This window comes from Prionailurus bengalensis, chromosome D2 (genome assembly GCF_016509475.1).
Source record: "Prionailurus bengalensis isolate Pbe53 chromosome D2, Fcat_Pben_1.1_paternal_pri, whole genome shotgun sequence".
Classification (NCBI taxonomy): Eukaryota; Metazoa; Chordata; class Mammalia; order Carnivora; family Felidae; genus Prionailurus; species Prionailurus bengalensis.
In genome coordinates, this window is record NC_057351.1 from 79,244,219 (window position 1) to 79,263,434 (window position 19,216).

The 19,216-nt window shown below is 54.1% G+C and overlaps 1 protein-coding gene across 3 annotated transcripts in view; it reads right to left on the bottom strand.

The window, feature by feature from the left end:
• CPXM2 (carboxypeptidase X, M14 family member 2) overlaps positions 1-19,216 on the bottom strand; it is a 140,288-nt gene that overhangs the window by 98,936 nt on the left and 22,136 nt on the right. For all 3 annotated transcript variants that reach the window (XM_043597795.1, XM_043597792.1, XM_043597794.1), the window contains one exon: positions 7,056-7,165. In XM_043597795.1, the coding sequence (XP_043453730.1) occupies positions 7,056-7,165 (110 nt within the window). The remainder of the gene's footprint in view (positions 1-7,055; positions 7,166-19,216) is intronic.

The following is a 19,216-nucleotide window of genomic DNA, read 5'->3' on the forward strand; positions in this document are numbered from 1 at the left end:
AACAAAATCCCTTTATCGGAGCAAGCAGGACATTCCTTGGTTTGGAAGCCATACCCCCACTGTGATTATTTTTGCCTCCGCAGCAACTAGCACATTTACAGCCCCCGGTAAGGACCTGCAGAGTTACACAGCCAGGTTCCGTGCAGCCAGAAACAGACCGGAGGCTGAGCACCCAGAGAATCGGGATGGTCTGATGGAACAGACAGGCTGTGGTCAGAGGACGCTGGGAGCAGGTAATGCCATCGGGGAGGCAGGAGCGGGGCACGCAGACAGGGATGCCTGTGAAAATAGTGCCGCCCCAGGCGGTCCCCACATTTGCACAAGGTGGGGCACCAGGAGTGCCAAAGGAGACAGGGGGACGAAAGATGGGGTGTGCCCACACACGCCAACTTTGACACCCGGATAAAACCTGGTTCCGTGCTCTGTGACCGACTTCGTGTCTTCCTGCCGGGGACGTCCCGAGCCACAGGGCTCGGTCTTCTTCACGGCTGACACCTCATTTCAGGTAAAAAGATCATCAGGACGTTGGAAGTGGACTCTCACATCAGCATCCAGGTGCTCCAGAGACTCCTTTACTGGAATTACTAACAAGAGGCATTCTGGCTGATTTCAGGCTCAGACAGATGCTCTCACTATAACCAGACGTTTCCTCGTGAAAGCGGCACAAGAGGTGAACTCCTCTCAGGGGTCAAACTCTGGATGATACCCAGCACGTGCGAGACAAGACCTGGGCCACAGAATGGCACATGACTGCGAACAGGCGCCACAAAGACACCTGGCGATGTTAAGGCGGTGTGCCGAGTTTTTTCCTGTGACCTCAAAATGTCAACCCTTTCTTCCAGAGTCGGATCTGAGCACCAACCGTCTTGTGTTCCCAGGTCTAGGCAGGAATTGTGGTGATATCCTGGGTTCCAGCCATGCTCTGGGGATTTCATTTCTTCTGATCACAGGTCAGGCTCCTACTTACCATAGTTTTAGAGTCTTAAGAATGAAATTGAAACCCAGCCCTTTGAAGTGGTTCAAGTGCTGCTGTAATTTGCTCGAGGAATTACAGCAAAGAAAGCATCTGGGGGCGGCGGGGGGGGTTGGCGCCTGAGTGGCTCAGTCGGTTAGGTGTCCGACTTCGGCTCAGGTCATGATCTCGTGGTTCGTGAGTTCGAGCCCCGCGTTAGGTGTCCCACTTCGGATCAGGTCATGACCTCACGGTTTGTGGGTTCGAGCCCCGCGTCAGACTCTGTGCTGACAGCTCAGAGCCTGCTTCAGATTCTGTGTCTTCCAATCTCTCTCTGCCCCTACCCTGTTCACATTCTGTCTCTCCCTCGAAAGGAAGGCAGGCAGGCAGGCAAGCGTCTGATGTAACAATGGTGGCGGGGGGGGTGGGGGATAAATCACTCAGGGAATAGTGAGGTCTCAGACCCCACCTTGCTTTGAGGAGCCATGGAAAATCTCTTGGGTTCCTCAGAGGATTCTGCAGGGACAGGACAGGTGATGAGCTGCCATTCCATGACCCACCTGAGTACGAAGCCGCCTCCTAAGACCAACTAGAGGCCAACGACGACCCAAAAGTGATTTTAGAGCTCAATGCCGAAACGTTCTCTCGAGACCTGGAGTGTTACTTTCTGCCTGTGGCTGTTCCTGGAGCAGAAGAATAGGTGATTGTCTCCAAGTGAGATCACATCCTCCGAGGGGGTCAGTGCTGGAGAATCTTGGGCTGGAAGAAGACCGACTGGTGAAGAGGACAAATCTGGGCCATCCTGCTGAACAAGGTCACTTTGAATTCTTGGAAGGTCTATCCTTGCCTCAATATGAAGAACTGTGCATTTGGGGGCTTTTTCCTAAGTCTGGACTATTAAATCAACATTAGCAAAATGCCACTTGCGGGGGAAAAAAAGAGGTTTTAAGTGGAGTCATCGGTGGTTTTACTCTTCCAAAGTCTTCTGCTTAAAGTGAGGACCAAGAGTGCCATAGACTGTGTGCGTCTCCTGAAAGTTCGTCTGTTGCAAAGAGTCCTTAAAGTGATTGGTGTTGGGAGGTGGGGCCTTAAGGAAGTGACGGGTTGTGAGGGTGGAGGCTTTGTGGGTGGGATTAGTGCCCTCCAGAGCCCCCAGCTTCGTCCACCACACGAGCACGCAGATGAAGGCGGCCACCTACGAACCAGGAAGAGAGTCCCCACTGAACACCCAGTCTGCCAGCATCTTGACCTTGGACTTCCCAGCCGCCAGAACTGTGAGAAATAAGTTTGCGTAGTTTACAAGCCCCTGGAGATACGATATCGTCATAGCAGCTCAAAAGGACGAAGACAAAGACAAGTGTTTCTGCTATCAGGCGGCAGGTGCCATTCAGCCAAAGCCCACGGTCTGCAAAATCTGCACTCTGGAAACTGAGGTCACAGGAAAAATAGAGTCCTAGCCAGACTATTCAAAACCTACATTGGGGCGCCTGGGTGGCTCAGTCGGTTGAGCGTCCAACTTCGGCTCAGGTCATGAGCCGTCGCTAGGAGCGAGTCTCCAATAGCAAAACAGCAGCAGACCGGCCAGCACCGCCCCCTCCAGGACTTCTTCACGGCAGCCACGGTACCCCCCCCCCCCCCCCCGCATGGTGGCGACCATCCAGGAACATCTGTGGAGCACACTGGGATGCGCGGACGCTGCTGACACCGCGGGGGAACGAATACCCAGGAAAGCAAGACTCCCATCACCGGCAAATCGTTGGGTGAGGGTGACAGACGACTAAATCGGCGTGAGATAACGGTCAGAAAGGAGAGGGGTGCTCGGTCTCACCATCGTCCCAGACGCACCGAGAACACTGCCACCTGCTGACCTGGGGGCAGTTCTGTGGAGCCGTTCCGGGCAATGACTCCAGGTTTACAGTAGCTTCGATTCACACACCGCCTCTCCCGGGGACGCTTAACCCAGTGACTCTCACGATGCATGCGTCTGTCTTCTATAAGGCGGAGGTAATAATAATAAAAATAGTACTTGTCTCCTGCCGAGGGCGAAAGGAAATACCGGGCAGAAAGCGCTCGGCACGGCGCCAACACCTGCCGGAGCCAATTCCGCTCTCCCTCTGCATTTGGGGACAGGCGGGACACGGGCATCTCTGCCCGCTCAGGCTACAGCACACAGTTCCTGGCACTCCGCGGGGTCAGCGGAGCGAGCGAATTCCGACGGGCGCGAATACGGCATCTGAAAACTGCCGAGGACGATTCTCTGTCTTCATTTTGTCCGATCCTCACATTCTGACGAGGTGGCAGTGCCGGTGGCCGGGCTCCGTCCGCTGATGACGACACCAAGCCTTGGACGAGGCAGCGTGTGGCCTGGAGCCACTCGGCCCATCGGCAGGTGCACCGGGACGCCCGGCCAGCCCGCCAGCCCCGTGCGCTCTGGGGGGACCCCACCCACGCCTGCGGAGGCTGGGCCGGCAAAGGGCTGGGCAACCCCGTCCACATGCTGGACGACGGCGTGTGGACTTCGGACCCCTGACACCTTGGTGTTTCTCGCACAAAACTCCCATCAGCTTGGCGTACCTGCAAAAAACTCCTAAGTGAGACAAGGCGGAATTTTTAAACTGCATTTCAGACCGTCCGTGTGGGAGGACGCATTTTAGAGCACCTGTGGCGATGACATCAGGCTTCGTGGGACACTGATTCTGGAAGGTTAAGAACCCCGAAAGGGATTCCCACCGAGTCATCGTTTGCCCACAGAGGGTTGTGTCGAAGGCCCTCACACGTGCCGTAGGCAACGCTCCGCCTTCCGTGTTTAACACCACATAATCCACGGGGGTGGGGGCTCCGGAAGGCTCGGGGGCGGCTGGCCTGGGACTCCCTGTTAAAGCAGCAACGTCACATCCTAAGAGCAGGTGCAGAGATGTTCTAGTCGGAGGGCGTTTGGGGAAATGACAGACCATTGAAGAAAACGATACCTCCCCCCAGGATAAACAGCACTGATTATGGTGGTTTTCAGCGACTGTCCTATTTCATGTCGACTGAAGGAGGACAGGAGGGTGGGTCTGTCCACACTTCCAGCCCAGGAAACCTGCCTTCTCCCTGGATGAAGGATGAGGTAGCCAGGAAAGATGACGAGGACACAGGACAGCCCAGCCAGCTGCTCCCTGCCGGATGAGCGTCCCCCCGGGGGACCTGCCGTGGGGCCCAGCAAAGGCAGGGCGGCGAACGCCCACCATCTCCCCTTCAGCCAGGCCTTCACCTGACACCTTCTGTATACGTCCTGTGTGCCAGGCGGTGTTCTGGGCTGGGGGGAAGGGAGAGGACGAGAGACCAAGCCCCTTCTAACCTGGGGCTCCTACTCAAGGAGGGTCAGGTATCACCCCGAAACAAGCCACCAACATGCAGGGAGGGGCAGCACCACACAGGATTAAGAGGGGCCAGTCACACAGGGCCAGCCAGGAGTTTCCAGGAGCACCTGGAAGCTACTAGAAGCTGCAAGCAGAGAAGTGAAATGATCCAGCAAATTTTAAAATTATAAATCACCTGATTTCATTGCTCAACAAATCCCCTGACTCCCTCTTCTCTGCTGAGGCACCTGAGGCTCGGAGCCATGAGATAATGGTTCTGAGGGTCCCCAAATCTAGAAGTGTCAAGGCCAAGGTCTGAACTCTGCACGCCTAGGACCCCTGCACTATGACCCCCCACGTTCCACCTGTCCACTGTGGTCGTAGAATCCCCAACTGGAACAACATTACTCACAGCCCCTACCCCCACCAATAAACTCAGGACTAATGGAGACGTTCAATGTTTGTCTGAAAGCCTGTATAAATGGCAACGCTTCCTCTTTAAAAAAGGGTAACTTCATTTACAGAGAGAGCATTCGGGCATTAGGTGACCACTCCTCTAATGATGAACGAAACAGCCATACACCCATTTGAATCTGGCCCCGCTCACCCTGACCTTATTTCTGAGGAAGCCTGGAGCCCGTTCAAGGTGCTGCAGGCACTCACATTATTCATGGTCACTCTTGTGAAACTTGGAGAAATCACCCTCTTGGAAAACACAGTGTCTCAATTGTGCACATCCAAATGTTTCTTATCAGCTGTTATTAAAAAACAATAATCCTGGGCGCCTGGGTGGCTCAGTCCGTTAAGCGTCCAGCTCTCGATTTCGGCTCTGGTCATGATCCCGCAGTTCCTGAGTTCAAGTTCCGCTGTCCCACACTGACAACTCAGAGCCTGCTTGGGATTCTCTGTCTCCCTCGCTCTCTGCCTCTCCCCACTCACGATCTCTTTCTTTCTCAAAAATTAATACACATTTAAAAAAAAAAACACACTTATAAACCAACCTTTGGTTTTCATTAAAGTCAGGTCTGGAAATATTCTATTGGAATTCTGAGGTTGAGTGGTCTGAAAGTCTGTGTGGTGTGGCAGTGTTGAGGGAGGAGGGAGGGGCAGACACTCAGAGTCGGAGCTCTGCTCAGACACCCCAGAGCCCGGGTGCCCCTGGGAGGGACCTTGTCCACTCTTGTCCAGTTCCCAGCACAGCAGCTGCCCGCCGTATGTTCACGGCGGCCCACGCGAGCAGATGTTGACGCTGGTACTCAGCAGCGGTTACCCTTGATGGCCCCACATCTCGGCGGTGGGGGAGGGTGGGGTGGAGAGAGAACCACCCCCCTCCCAGGAGGCTAGATGGGATGATGCGTGCACAGAAAGGGTTTAGAAAACACACACAGTGATGGAGCAGCTGGGGGAAAGACAACTAGAGACCCACACAGGACAGCGCACGACCAAATGCTGAGCTGGGTAGGGACAGACCAGCAGGAGCTGGAGGAAAAAGGCTTCGGGATGGGCTGGTGGAAGAACGCCCCCTCCCCAACCGAGATGCCAACGTGCTGATCCTGGAGCCCGGGAACAGTCGGGGCCAGAGAGTAAAAGGAAATGAAGTCTGCAGGTACAATTAAGGTTGCTTGAGTTAGGGAGATGATCCTGGGTCATCCAGGAGGGCCCGATGTCCCTACAAGCCTCCTTAAAAGTGGAAGGGGGAAGCAGAAGAAGAGCCCAGAGGCTTAGAAGGAGAGGACCACACGCAGGGAATGTAGGCACCTCTGGAAGCTGGAAAAGGAGAACTGGGCTCTCCCCTCCAGCTCCAGCAGGAACGCGGCCCTGCCCACACCTTGCCTTAGCCCGATGGGGCTTCTGTCCTCCAGAACCGGAAGAGAAGACGTTCGCGTGGCCTACGTGGCTGCATTTATGAGAAGCTGTGTGGGCCGCACAAGGAAATGAACACCACGGACGCCACAGGATGTACACTGACCGGCAGGGGGGGAGGGCAAGGGCTCGCGGGCCGGGGAACCTGCCTGAGAAAAGGCAAGAGGTCAAGAACCGCGCAGGGTATAAAACCCGCGTGCAGGAGTGGATTTTTACTCCTTCCTGGAGTAGGACCTTGACAGTAATGAGCGACAAAGTTACACGACCCGCGAGCCTCAGAGAAGGAGGCCAGACGTGATGTGCTGGGGCCCAGGTGAGCCACCGAGGGTCTGACCTGGGGGGAGCCGCAGAAAAGCCTGGAAGAGGTGTGGGTGGTGGTAAGAGTGGCAGGGGAAAGAGGACAAATGTCATTGGCTGCCCGCGTCCCCCGGAGTTCAGCGCCCTCCTCCTGCCTGGTCCAGACAGAGGGGAAGAGCTCAAGAGGTGTAGAAGACACGAACCCGGAGTCTCAGGACCCTCTCCGTGAGACAGAGGATTGGAGGCAACCCCCCTCCTGGTGGGAGAAGTGGAGCTAATGCATTTTTTTTAAGTTTTTATTTATTTATTTAGTTTGAGAGAGAGACAGAGAGAGAGACAGAGAGAGCCAGAGAGAGTCCCAAGCAGGCTCCAGGCTATCAGTGCAGAGCCCAACTTGGGGCTCGATCTCCCGAACAGTGAGATCATAACCTGAGCCAACACCAAGAGTCAGATGCTTAACCGACTGAGCCACCCAGGTGCCCCGAAGCTCATGCATTTATAAATGCCATGCATGGTATCGACCCACGGTCAACAAACCACTGCTGCGTCTATCGCCAGAGCAGCGCGCCACGCGAGCAGGGTCCTTCCGGCCCCGCTGGTACCTGGATGTTGAGTCTCCCTCGATGCGCCCCCAGCCCGTAGCGCTTCGAAGTGGATGCGTGAAGCTGGAAGTCTGTGATTTTTAAGGTTTCCAGACCAAGAGGTGGGCAACCTAGAAAGGATAACGCTTGTTAAAACAACGACAGATGTTCAAAGGCAAGTTTGTGGTTTCCCAAATCTGGCCTCCCACTTTCCTGTCCCCCCTCCCCCCCGCCGAAGCCCTGCCCGTCGGGGAAGCCCACCCCCCTGCCTGTCCAGTGTCTCCGGACAGATGCTGTCGACTCGGCCGTCAACAGTGCCCCAACTGCCTTTCTTGTCGGCGCTTCCTTTCCGGCTGTTTGTGCTCTGATAGCCCTTCTCTCTGTTGCTGTCCGTGCTACTGTCTGAGGCTGTTTCCAATTAAGGAACCTTCCACGATGTGACTCAGCCAGGGAGCCCTACGGGTTAGAAATTTCAGAGCAATCCCGGGGTTGAGCTCTGCAAATGAATCAGAACTTGTTGATTTTGCTTCAGCAACTCTGGCCTTTGCATTGTGCATGCTAATGAGCAAGGCAATATAAATAGAAAAAAAATCTACTGTTCCCTGTTCTTGGCAAAACTGATTAAGTGTTGAGAACAGCTACCAAACCCAGTTTGGTCCAAGCTGCCCCTGGGATAAGACGCTGCCACTTGGGCAGACCCTTGGCGATCCTCCTGGTCCAGACCATCGTCCCTGAGGGGAAGAGCTTTAACGGCAGTGCTGGGGCTGGAACCCAGGCCTCCCGACACCCCGACTTCTCTCCTCGCCTTGGGGCTAGAAGTCTCCAAGATATATGTTATCCGTATCCTCAAATCTGACCCTGGAGGAAGCAAACAAAAACTCGGGAGGAGAAGTAAAATCTATTTCTACTGGTACGAGAAATCCCTAACGTCAGAGGCATGTTTAAAAAGCTGTGTGGGTCACCGCTGAGATGGGACCCCAGGGCACCTGAGGATGTGCGGGCGTCTGTGCACCCACGAAAAACGCCCGTGGGGAGAAAGCCCCTCTGGCCTCAGGATGCTGGAGGGGGTCTGCGGGCAGCTGGGTATGAGAGTCTGCCTTACGGCTGCTGCCAGAGAGATTTAGACCCTCCAGGCCCCAAGACGCATCTAGGCCTGCCCTTGAGTGCTCACAGAGGAAGCTGAGGCCCCGAGACTCAAGGTGAGCCATCCAAAGTATCTCTGCCAGCAGCAAAGCTGGATTTTCAGATCCTGGCCTCCAGATTCTCAGCTCCAGGCTGTCAAACGCCGCCACACTGCTTCCCTGGCCCTGTCCGCACCTGCCAGGTGGCTGCCTGGATCGGTACATATGCATCAGCCATCGGTGCTGGGGACGGAGGTACTGGTGCCCGGCACGGCGAGGAGCACCAAGAGGGGGGTAACGGTGACCCTGCCACGCACCGGACACCGCAGGAGGACCCAGGAGGCTCCAGGTGGCACCTTAAGCGATGGTGCTCCAGCCGGGTGCCGCCAGAGGGGGCCGTGCAGCAAGCGTCCCTGGCCACCCAAGGCTGACCTCACAGAGGGTCCTCTAGTTACCATAACGCTCTTCCCCCACTAGGGTTTGCTCTGAGCACTTTCCATGCCTGGAGGACCCACATGGGAGGCATTTCCTCGGGTCCAGGGTCAAAAGCATATTCTCCATCATGCCTACAGGAAACTGACCAAGTGTCTGATGACTGAGCCAAATATTTCTTACATACACTCAGAAATCCCTGCTGCCTGCCTCCACCAGCCATGCCTAGTCGTGGAACCTGCTCATGCTAACGTGAAAGCAGCCACACCTGCCCCTCCACAGCTCAGGCCCTGGGCCCAGGATGCAAGACGGCAGGAGCCCGGCCCCCCACGCCCCCCACCCTGTCCCGCTGTCCCGCTTCTCTCTCTGCTGCTCTCCTCTCTGGGCCATATCCCTCCAGCGTCTCAGACCCCGGTGGTCCCTGGTCCAGACGCGGGGCAAGGACCGAAGATAAGATCACTTCTCGTCCCCTCTGGGAGGTTAGACTCCAGAATGTCCTTCAACCTGCCACTCAGCCCCGGCCCCGGCCCTGGGCTTAGAGGCTCCCTCAGCCGGAGATGCCACCCGCTGTCCCCTCTGCTCCTTGTCACTGAGTCCCAGCGCACCTTGCTTCGGGCACATCGGCATCCTCAGGAACAGCCCACATCCCGTGAGCCCTGACACCAAAGTGGCCAGTCGGCGGTTCCGCTGGACCATTCCCCGTGTCCCGGAAATGGGCTCTGCATCCCAATTCTGCCAGGCTTGCCTGCTTAAGTTTCAGAGCCTGACAGGGAACAGGGCACTGGTGTGTCCTTCCATGTCCTGGTGCTCCGTTCAGAGGCCCAGTGGTCCCACATAAGCAAGCGTCAGAAATACAAAAAGAATTTGCTGCCGTGTCGAGGAGCCTCTTCGGCAGCCGTTTCAGATGTGTTCACATCCCCAGGTCCCTCCTCCTTAGCAGAAGACACAGCAGGTGGGGAATTCTAGGCACTTCATGGAGCTAACACCTTCCACTCACAGCATTTAGACGGCCAGCCAGACAAACGGACAGAGGGATGATGCAAACGCTTATTTACTCGTGAGACAAAGGAACAACAATTGCTTTCCAGGGCATTTCTTCCAAGGAAAGGAAACCTCTCCTATGCCCATGAATATTTTAATTCAAAAAGAGAGGACCTGAAGAAACTAACATATTCATCAAAATCACTCTTGAATTGCTACGCGGAAGCCCTGCCTCCCTCTCACCGGGGCGCACAAGGGCTGAAAAGTAAATGCCCGTAAGTGGGGTGTTTACGGATCACACATCTAATAACGACTCAAGAGCTCCACGCCTGCCCTCTCGAGGGGCCCAACCACCACGTACACGAGGCAAGCGTGAGCCCCACGCAGCCAACACCACCGTCAGCTGCCACATCCAGTGTCCACGCTTGCCCACTCTTGAGATGACGCGACGGCGTAAGCCAGAAAAGCCACTCATTCGGTCCACAGGACAGCTGACGACGTCCTTGGTGAGGAGCCCAGACAAACACGCACACACACACCCAGCCTGCGTGCAAACGCAGTCTTCCCTGAGTCCTAATAAGGCTGGTTTTTCCTTATCAGAAGACACTATCTTCAGAGAATTTTGTTTTGTTTGGGAGTCATCTCCGTCAGTCACGCCATGACGAAAGACGCTAGAGATCCACACTGAGGAAGTGCAAAGCCCTCGCCAGGCCACGGCCAAGTCACTGATGCACGGAGGTCACTGAGGCGTCTCCAGTTGTTAGACAACAAGGATGGTTGGGAATGCCAGCTGGGGCAGCCACTCTGGAAAACAGCACGGAGGTTCCTCAAAAAACTAAAAACAGAAGTACCCTGCGACCCAGCAAGTGCACTACTAGGCATTTATCCAAGGGATACAGGTGTGCTGTTTCGAAGGGACACATGCACCCCCATGTCTATAGCAGCACTATCGACAATAGCCAAAGGATGGAAAGAGTCCAAATGTCCATCGGTGGATGAATGGATAAAGGAGATGTGGTATATATATATATATATGTGTGTGTGTGTGTGTGTGTGTGTACACACACACATACATACATACGGTGGAGTATTGCTCGGCAATCAGAAAGAATGAAATCGTGCCATTTGCAACTACGTGGATGGAACTGAAGGGTATTATGCTAAGCGAAATTAGAGAAAGACAAAAATCGTATGACTTCACTCCTATGAGGACTTTAAGAGACAAAACGGACGAACATAAGGGAAGGGAAACAAAAAGAATATAAAACCAGGGAGGGGGACAAAACAGAAGAGACTCTTAAATACGGAGAACAAACAGAGGGTGACTGGAGGGGGGGGGAGAAGGGGGAGGGGCTACATGGGTCAGGGGCATTAAGGAATCTACTCCGGAAATCATTGTTGCACGATATGCTAACTAGTTTGGATGTTAATTTTTAAAAAGTCAAATTAGGGGCGCCTGGGTGGCTCAGTCGGTTGAGCGTCCGACTTCGGCTCAGGTCACGATCTCACGGTCTGTGAGTTCGAGCCCCGCGTCAGGCCCTGGGCTGACGGCTCAGAGCCTGGAGCCTGCTTCCGATTCTGTGTCTCCCTCTCTCTCTGCCCCTCCCCCATTCATGCTCTGTCTCTCTCTGTCCCAAAAATAAATAAACGTTAAAAAAAAATTTTTTTTAAATAAAAAGTCAAATTAAAAAAAAAAAAGAAAGAAACCAACGATGGTTAACTTAAGCGGGAATGGGGATCACTAGAGGACTGGCAGAAGGCTCCCAGGGACGTGGGACAGGTGCAGGGTGGAGCCCTCCTCACCAGCAGAAACCACAAATTGTGTGCTGCCAGAGAATCGGACGGACCCCGACAGCAGTTCCAGCCACACCGTACCCCCTGAGGGTCCGCCCCCCACCTCACATCAGTCGCCCCAGAGAGGGCCTGGCCCGTCACATCACCAGTCTGCCCACTGAAGTCAGGTGTTGTCAGCAGGGTCAATGGATGCAGGTCTCCAGTTCCCACCTGCAGGCGCATGGGACAGGTGTAGGGAGCGCCGTGTGCAGCCCGGCAGGCAAGTCCCGCCCTACGCAGCCCTGCACAGCGCGGTGTGATGGGTTCTGCAGTCACCCGCCCTCGCTGCCCGGCCCCGAGTCCCCTCCCTCTCCGCCCATCCCTTTCTTGATCTTGCATTCCACACTCTGGTTTCTGTCCCCAGGCACGGCGGCCCTCCTCGTTCGAGGGCCCCAAGAGCAGACCTGAGTCCGCCCCCTCTTGGCTATTCCTGCCCCATGGTTTTCATAATGGGACTATCTTAGTGGGTTCGGGCTGCTGTAACAAAACCCCCGGACAGGTGGCTTATAAACAGAAGTTTATGGCTCACGTGCCTGGAGGCTGGAAAGCCCAAGGTCAAGGCACGAGCACGGTGGCCCCGTGCTGAGGGCCCCCCGCCTGGGTCACGGCCGCCCCTTCTCACCAGATCCTCACCTGGCAGAAGAGGCAAGGGGCCTCTTGAACAAGGGCACGAATCCGAGGGCTCCACCCTCGGGACGTCAGTACCTCCCAAAGCCCCTGCCTCCTCATGGCGTCACCCTAGGGGGTAGGATTTCCACACACGGGTTCTGGGGCGGGTGGGGGGGAGCACAAACATTCAGGCCACAGCAGTGATGTTTCCGTTACTCCCCCTCCGTCTTCCCTGTTGAAGGAGCCCTTTCCTCTCCCTCAGCTGAGGTTTGCAAGCCTCCGACCCCTGGAGGTCTTCCTTCCTCCTCCCCTTAACAATCTGCATGGGCCACGGTTGCATCCACAAGATGACACATGCTATCTATGCCAGCAGGAGTCAAGTCACCCGTCCGAGGAGGTTTCAAGCCAGGACCTCTCCCCTGAGTGTATCTGGAGACCAGACAGAGGCCCTGGTGGCTCTGGTCAGCGGTGGATGCGAATATTATCGCTGAGATGTCCCAACTGTCTTCCCCACGCTGAAGACGCTCTCCACGGCTCTAGTGACCTTCTCGTCCTCCGCAGGGGTCCCGGACACGCAGCACCAGTGAGGTCCTCACCCTTGAAGTTCCCCTATCTTGCACTACCACTCTCTCTCCTCCTTTGAGGACCTTCGCTCCTTTCCTGCCACCACACGTCTGTTTTCCACGGGCTTTCGCTCGGTTCCCAGAACTATCCATGCAACTCAGCTCAACGCACATGTCCCGCGTCCCGCCGACACGGCATCGGTAGTTCTGGGAATCGAGCCACGCTCCGCAACGCGGTCCCACCTGCTGGGCTCGGCTGAACCTACGTGCTACGCCCGCTGGGAGTTCCCCGCCTTCCCAAAATCACATTTTCGAACTTGTTTTAATTAACAGAAAATTTAAACGTAAAGTCGTTTAGCACAAACCCTCTATCCCACATCCCTTTATGCAAGGGTCGGTGAGGCAAAAATCCCAGGTCAAAAGTCATGCTGTTCTGCACCAAAAGTTCTTAGGCCTCTCGTAACGGTTTACACTGGAAGTCTGACACAGGAATCTCCACGTTTAGAAAAATGAAGGGGTTTCTTATACTGGAGGACGGGAAAATAAAGGACAGGGCAATGATCTTCTGATTTAGAGATTCTCCATGACTTCAAAATGCAGAGGACTGCAACATTAAATACTTGACTCTGATGAATTTCAGTGTATTTCCACCTGATTCATTTTTCTCCTCTTCCTTCTAGCCTGGGAACATCACCCTCAAGATTTTAGGCAGGTCTCCCCCAAGCCCACGGTGAGCAAAATGAGCCTTGAGTTCACCTGCAAAAGGGAACACTACCCCATTGGAAAGAAAATGGCAGAGGACAATTCAGAAACCACTGCAAAGGGCACTCGGCCGCTCCAGAGAAAGGTGCAGAGAGGAAATCGAGAACACACAGAATAGTCCTCAGGTCTCAGATGCCCCAAGGCCAGGTGTGTGCTCCCTGCTGGAGCAGTGACACCACCGAAGGCCCTCAAGTGTGCAGAGGCCTACAGAGGGGGACGGGGACCACCCTCCCTCCAGCTGCACCCTGAGCTATCAAAGACCCAAGCGCAATACAAAGAAAAAAAGCAGGAAGGGGCAGGCTGACCACATCTGGCCACCAGGCCCCACCACCCTCAGGCCACCCTCAGGCTCGGGGCCACTTCCTACTCCTCGAGGGGACATCCGCAAAACTTCAGTCGCTCAGCTGCTCCCTGGTTTGGGACACAACAGGAGACACTAACGTTACAACCGCAGGGACAGAAAGCAGCCGAGCAAAATCCGCAGAATGAATTAGCCTCCACGTCTTCAAAAACCAGAATTCTAGGGGCACCTGGGTGGCTCAGTCAGTTAAGCGTCTGACTTCTTGACTTCGGCTCAGGTCACGATCTCACACAGTTCGTGGGATCCAGCCCCACGTCAGGCTCACCCCCGACAGCAAAGGGCCTGCTTGGGAGTCTCTCTCTGCCCCTCCGCCTGCTGGCATGCGTGCACTCTCTCTCTCACTCAAAATCAATAAACATTAAAAAACAAATAAGCAAAAAACCCCAGAATTCCAGGAGGGCAGAGAGGGTAGAAAGGAGCCATAAGTACCAGCCCAACAACAGTCGCTGCCTTTCCTTTGACCGCTGGAAGCTGTCAAGGCAGTGATAATCAGTCCAGCACGAGACTTCTCAATGGCCATCCCAGGGCTCAAGAAAAGCAAATTCGAATCTCGAACCCACTACCCGTCGGCAGAGGACAGCAGGGCTGCCCCGACGAGCGAGTAAAACAGAGAAGAAACAAGTGCTTCGGAGCTTGATATAAATGCTCCACAATCAGAGAGTAAAAAGACCAGAAGCTGGAACTAATAGGCTTGCATTTCTCCCACGACTGTAATGTCAACTGAGGAGACCGCTCTCTGGTTTACAGCCTGCTGGGAATCAGTGGGGAACCTCAGCTCCCCCCCCCCCACCGCCAAACCTGGCCAGCCAGGCAGCACAGAACCCCCAAGGCGCTGCTCCCCGTTCCTCCTACAAAACAAACAAACAAAAATCTTTGGTCATCAAGCCAAGCTTTTGTTGTTTCTAAGAACACAGAGACCAACCCTCGGGAGCACGTTGGGGGGAGAACAACATGAAGACGGGTGTGAAAAGGACACTTCAGGGAGACAGTAATTAGACAAGAGGGACGTGTCACAGCCCAGAGGGAAGACGGGGACAGTCATCAAAGATGACTCCGCTTTGCTCCTAAAGGCAGCATGACTCCGCGAGTGCCCTGTGCTGAGCGCGCACTGTCCACGAGGCCTGTGCTCTCTTTGCGAGCAGGGGGGGCGACGTGGGATCGTCTGCCTCCCTCTACCTCCCCCCTCTGACCCCAATCCCTCTGGGGGGGGGGGGGGAAGGTGTCGTGACAGACTGGTCATGAAAACTATTTTAAAAGAGAAATGATTTGGGGGAGCGATGGGGCGAACCTGCCATCATCACCACGAGCCAGACGCTCTGAAGACATTTGGTGATTGAATCTCCGTTAAGCACCACGAGGGAAGGGCGTCATTGTCCCCATTCTATACACACACAAACTAAGACCGAAGAAGTCTTTTTTTTTTAATTTTTAATGTTTATTTATTTTGAGAGAGAGAGTGCGAGTGAGCGCCCAAGCAGAGGAGGGGGAGAAAGAGAGGGAGACACAGAATCTGAAGGAGGTTCCAGGCTCCGAGCTGTCAGCACAGAGCCGGTCGTGGGGCTCGAACTCAAGAACCGCGAGATCGTGACCTGAGCTGAAGTCGGACGCTTACCGACTGAGCCAACCAGGCGCCCCTAAGACCGAAGGAGTCTTAAACAGAGTTAAACAGCAAAGTGAAACGCGAAGATCAGCTCTGGCATAAAAGCCCAGGCACGGTCGTAAGCCACGGCCATCTGACTTGAAAATGCAAGAGCATAAGACAAACGCGAGTTTCACGGTGGCGTTTGGGGTCACACCGGAGAAAGCTGTGAGGCTGGGACAGGCGTCACCAGCTGGCCCAAGGGAGCTCAGTGTCCCAGGCCATCGGGCCTGCTGTGATCGTCTGCTGGAAGCAGAGCAAAGAATTCTCCAAGACCTCGAGAGCGCTGCGGAGGACAGGCTCACAGCCACACTGTCGCCATAAATCAGACAGCTCTGACTTTCGACATTCCATCCTTCGCCTTTCTGAACCTGACATTCTCTTTGATGGATAGGTGTGGAGGTGGCTTCCTGCTGCCCTGGAGGACACATCTGCAGCGCTCTTTGCCGGTCTCAGATACCTCGGGCTTCCCAGAGGGGCGTGCCACGCCCAGGGTCTTTGGGGAAGGAGCTGATCTGGGTCTTATCCAGCCACCCTTCGAAAGCACCCCCCTCACCACGGGACTCCTTCCCCAATTTGTCCTCACCCTGACCTGACATCAGAATCAGAATCTCCTGGGGAGCCTTAAAAAAAAAACTGATGCCCACCGTCCTCCCCAGAGATTCTGATGGACAGGCCTGCAGAGCGGCCCTGGTCTCTAAAGCTCCCGGGGGATCTTCTGAGCCCCTCAGAACCTGGCTGGTGTCTCTTCCTTTGAAGCTGCACAAGCTCAGAGCTCCCCTTGTGCAGGTCCCGCCGATCAGGCAGAGGAAACCCTCTAGGAGCAGTATGGACCGCGGGCTAATGCGTCTCACGCCCAGAACCCGCCCAGAGCACCCGCATCCCAGAGGCTCTGACTGCCGCCCGCTGATGGCTGATGGGTGGCTGCCTCGCTTGAAAAGCATCCAAGGCTTCCTCCCTGACACTCAACCCTCTCATCCTACCCCCCCACCCCTGCCTAACAAAGGTACAAAGCACACTGCTTCCATCACAGGGCAGCAACTAGGACTTTCCATCGCTGAATCCCCAAAGGCCAATCAATATTTCCCAAGTAAATGAATGAATGTGTATTATGATCCAACAGAACGGATAATCATTATGCCTGCACCAGCTGCGGCAAGTTAGTATTTTGTTCTCTGTACATTGCTTATTAAGCCGAAAAAGGAGTAATTATTGTTTCAAAATTGCATTTCTCAAACTTCGATCACCTGCTTATTATCTTCATGAATTTTTCCATACCCATGTAGCACCTGCACTATTACCGTATATTCTTATTAAAATCAAGAGTTTTAATGGAAGTAACTTGATGTAAAAGGAAGCCTCATTCTAGAAGGCAACACAGGAAAATAGCTTTGTGATCTTGCAGTAGGCAAAAAAAAAAAGAAGAAGAAGAAGAAGAATTTAAACATGCAACAAACAGCACTAAAGGAAAATATTGATGATCGTTCTATACTAAATTTAAGAACATACGGTATTCAAAAGATAGCCCTGAGGCACCTGGGTGGCTCAGTCGGTTATGTGTCTCACTCTTGATTTCGGCTCAGGTCTCGATCTCACGGTTCGTGAGTTCGAGCCCCACGTCGGGCTCTGTGCTCACAGCTCAGAGCCTGGAGCCTGCTTCAGATTCTGTGCCTCCCTTCTCTGTCTGCCCCTCCTCTGCTGTGTGCGCTCTCTCTCGCTCGCTCTCTCTCAAAAATAAACGTTAAAAAAATTAAAAAATTAAAAATTCACAAAAGATAGCATGACTTATGTGCAGAGGTAAGATAAGGGGTGTGAAAAGATATTACTGTGCATACCTCTGCCAAAGGACTCCTATCCACAGTATTTTTCAGAAAGGCAAACGTATGATAAACCATCCTATAAATCAATAAGAAAAACCATGAACAAAAGAACTGAGCAGGCGTTCACAAAGGAAGATATTCTGACAGTGAATGAGCAGAAGTCATTTGTCTTCAGGAAAACACCAATGAAGGCCACTAGGAGATGGGAGTACACACACACCCATATGGATACAGTCAAAAAGACGTATATCAAAAGTTGCAAGGAAGCAAAACAACAATGCTGGTAGAGAAGTGTTGATGGGTACAACTGATCCAGAAAACCCTCCAGGAGAATTTACTAAAAATGTAAAGACCCATGCCCTGTGACCCAGCGATCCTACCCCGGTGATATACCCAACAGAAACATGCTCACACACACTCCTGAAGACTTTTACGCGCACCATTCGTGATAGCCAAGAACTCAGAACAACCCAGATGCCCATTAACTTGAGAATGAATAAATAGATCTGGTACAGCCACGCCACATCAATGAAAATACACGAACCGTAAGTATACACAACGACATGTAGGAATCTCATAAACATAACATTAAGTGACACAAACCAGACACAATGTGCGATTCCATGAATATTAAGTTCAAAAACAGGCAAGAGGAATCTCTGATGGTGATTCTCTTTGAGAGAGAACAGGACTAGTGACTAACTGGAGTGGGAGGGAGGCCTCATTGGTCTGGTCATCTATTTCTGATCTAAATGATAGTTTAGTGCATTTACATTAGACGTGAGTGGTGCGCGTGACAATCCAATGTGTTATGCTCTTGTGATTTCAAGAGTTTCCTGCATGTGTATTATATAAGAAGAATAAGAAGAAGGGGGAAGGAGAGGGGGAGGAGGAGAAGGGGGAGAGGGAGCAGGAGGAGGGGGAGAAGGAGGAGAGGAGGGAGAGGAGGAGGAGGAGGGGGAGGAGAAGGGGGAGAGGAAGGGAGGAGGAGGAGGAAGGGGAGAGGAGGGAGAGGAGGAGGGGGAGGAGAAGGAGGAGGAGGAGGAGAAGGGGGAGAGGAAGGGAGGAGGAAGGAGGAAGAGGGGGAGGAGGAGGGGGAGGGGGAGGAGGAGGGGGAGGGGGGAGGAGGAGGGGGAGAAGGGGGAGAGGAGGGAGAGGAGGAGGGGGAGGAGAAGGGGGAGAGGAAGGGAGGAGGAAGGGGAGGAGGGAGGAGGAAGAGGGGGAGGAGGAGGGGGAGGGGGAGGAGGAGGGGGAGGAGAAGAGGGAGAGGGGGGAAGAGGAGGGGGAGGAAGGGGAGGGGGAGGAGAGGGAGGAGGAGGAGGGGGAGGGGGAGGAGGAGGGGGGAGGGGGAGAGGAGGGAGAGGAGGAGGAGGAGGGGGAGGGGGAGAGGAAGGGAGGAGGAGGGGGAGAGGGGAGAGGAGGGGGTAGGAGGAGGAGGAGAAGGGGGAGAGGAAGGGAGGAGGAGGGCGAGGAGGAGGGGGGAGGAGGAGGAGGAGGGGGAGGAGAAGGGGGAGAGGAAGGGAGGGGGAGGGGAAGGAGGGGGAGGGGGAGGAGAAGAAGACTTTGTTTTTCCCTACAGCGACATCATACGAATGCCAACCAAGTCTACTTGTCCGGTTCAGAAAGAGGAAAAGAGAATTATGCTGAGAGAAAAGAGCCAGTCTCAAAGTTACGCACCGTATGATTTAATCCATCTAACATTCTTGAAAACACAGGACTATAAAGATGGAGACCAGCTTAGCGGCCGCCAGGAGTCAGGGACTCTGAGGGGGATGGTGGCTACGAAGCAATGGCACGAGGAAGAGCCACCATAAAGGGACGGCCCAGTACCTCTGTGTTGGTGGTATTTCCACGAAACAGCACATGCAGTTCAAGGACACAGGACTATGTGCACATACACACACACACACGTATAATGGGTAGAATGCGAATATGGTCTCTAAATGTTGTTACTGTGCCACAATTATGCAAAATGTCAGCACTGAAGGAGGCAGAGTGAAGGGTGCATGGCACCCATTTGTTCACAACTTCCTGTGACTCTGTAATTGTTTCAAAATAAAG